At 29.6% G+C, this 2,500-nt stretch overlaps 1 protein-coding gene across 1 annotated transcript in view; it reads left to right on the top strand.

The window, feature by feature from the left end:
- The first annotated feature begins 1,318 nt into the window (after nucleotides 1–1,318).
- LOC125035056 overlaps nucleotides 1,319–2,500 on the top strand; it is a 12,099-nt gene continuing 10,917 nt past the window's right edge. The window contains exon 1 of the mRNA XM_047627158.1: nucleotides 1,319–1,462. Within this exon, the coding sequence (XP_047483114.1) occupies nucleotides 1,438–1,462 (25 nt within the window). The 5' untranslated portion in view covers nucleotides 1,319–1,437. The remainder of the gene's footprint in view (nucleotides 1,463–2,500) is intronic.

Genomic DNA, 2,500 nt, shown 5'->3' with positions numbered 1-2,500 from the left:
GACGAGGGTTAAGAGAAAGATAAAGATAACCGTCAATGCCAGCAAGGCCTAACACAAAAACAAACTCAAGGACGTCACGTTATCAGTTTGCTCACTTACAGTGACGGTCTTACTTCCAAACCGTGGTATTTGTTACTACGGTTTGGAAGTAAGACAGGCAGGTCCCAAAACCAGATTCGGGCATCATGCGAACCCAAAAATCCACACCTAGCTATTCCTGTCTTTTATTTATTCCCTAGACTCTTAGGAAATGGGCATTGAAACCTCAGGCTGTGTGAGGGTGTAGTGGACTTTTCGAGGTTAATGTGAGGCCGCTGCAGCTGTACCTGTTGTTTATTACTGCATTTCTTAAGCTCTGTAAGATGTAGTGCCCATTACCCTCATATTTGTGCGTCGCTCTCGGTAACATGAACCCAAAAGGTATAATTACATTCACGAAGAATCAAAGTATCTGACGAAAGCATAGGACCAGTAACTTTTCTTGAACACGGGAAATTCCGCCATTTTTTCCGAGATGTGCTTTCTAAAATAACTTTCCAAACCTTGAATTACCTTCAGTAAGCAACATTTATCCCCGCAATAACAGTAATATATTTATGATACTGATAACACCAACAATAGCGTTGATAATAATAATAATAATAGTAATAATAATAATAACAGTAATAATAATAGTAATAATAATAATAGTAATAATAATATTAATAATAATAGTAATAATAGTAATAGTAATAGTAATAGTAATAGTAATAGTAATGATAATAATTACAATAGTAATAGTAATAATAATAGTAATAATAGTAATAGTAATAATAGTAATAGTAATAATGATAATAATAATGATAATGGTAATGATAATGACGACGACAACGACGACGACAACGACAACGACAACGACAACAACAACAACAACAACAACAACAACAACAACAACAACAACAACAACAACAACAACGGCAACAACGACAACAACGGCAACAACGACAACAACGGCAACAACGACAACAACGGCAACAACGGCAACAACGACAACAACGGCAACAACGACTACGACAACAACGGCAACAACGGCAACAACGACAACAACGGCAACAACGACAACGACAACAACGGCAACAACGACAAACAAAATAATAGTGGCAACAATAAGGATTATAACAATATATATTAACACAAATTATATGTGTATATATACATATATACACACAAACGTATGAATAAATATCCAATCATAAAACTCAAGAGCAGTCAACACGACGAGGGAGGAGCGCGTCCTGGCCCATTCAAACGCGCGGCCTCTTCCCGCCGCCAAGCGACGAGCGGGAAGCGCAGCCACGAACCTTAGCGTAGCGACCATTGCACAAACACAGGACTTCATGCTCGCTTTACGAGGAACAATTTCCACGTGTCACCGCCTCTTCCGGCCGAGAAATTGTCATGAATAAGAAGGGAATACGCAAAGGTAAGATGACGGTGATGACAGGATGTTAAAGAGATGGTTATCGCGTAGTGGAAGGAAAGTGCTCGGTTTAGCTGTTTCAGCTACGTGCAGCCGTAATGGCCGCTGCGTCTCCGCTACGCCGCCGCCGCCGCGACCGCTGCCGACGGCGGCGGCGGAGTGCCGGAGACATGGCACTTATATATGTGCATATTTTCATGCATATATGTAAATAGACACTGTATATATGTATAATGTAATATATATATAATATAATATATATAATATGATATATATATAATATAATATATATATAATATAATATATATAATATATAATATAATATATATATATAATATATAATATATATAAATAATATATAATATATATAAATATAATATATAATATATAATATATATATAATATATAATATATATATATAATATAATATATATATAATATATAATATATATAATATATATAATATATATAATATATATAATATATATAATATATATAATATATATAATATATATAATATATAATATATATATAATATAATATATATAATATATAATATAATATATATATAATATAATATATATAATATATAATATAATATATATAATATATAATATATATATATAATATATAATATATATAATATATAATATATATAATATATAATATATAATATACATAATATATAATATATAATATACATAATATATAATATATAATATACATAATATATAATATATATAATATATAATATATATATAATATAATATATATATAATATATAATATATATATAATATAATATATATATAATATATATATGTATATATATACATACTGTATATACATACATACATACATACATACTGTATATACATACATACATACATACATACTGTATATACATACATACATACATACATACATACTGTATATACATACATACATACTGTATAAACATACATACATACATACTGTATATACATACATACATACATACTCTATATACATACATACATACATACTGTATATACATACATAC

Source organism: Penaeus chinensis, chromosome 19, assembly GCF_019202785.1.
Source record: "Penaeus chinensis breed Huanghai No. 1 chromosome 19, ASM1920278v2, whole genome shotgun sequence".
NCBI classification, from domain to species: domain Eukaryota; kingdom Metazoa; phylum Arthropoda; class Malacostraca; order Decapoda; family Penaeidae; genus Penaeus; species Penaeus chinensis.
Note: the sequence above shows the minus strand (reverse complement) of the source record. Positions and strands in the feature narration are given on the sequence as shown.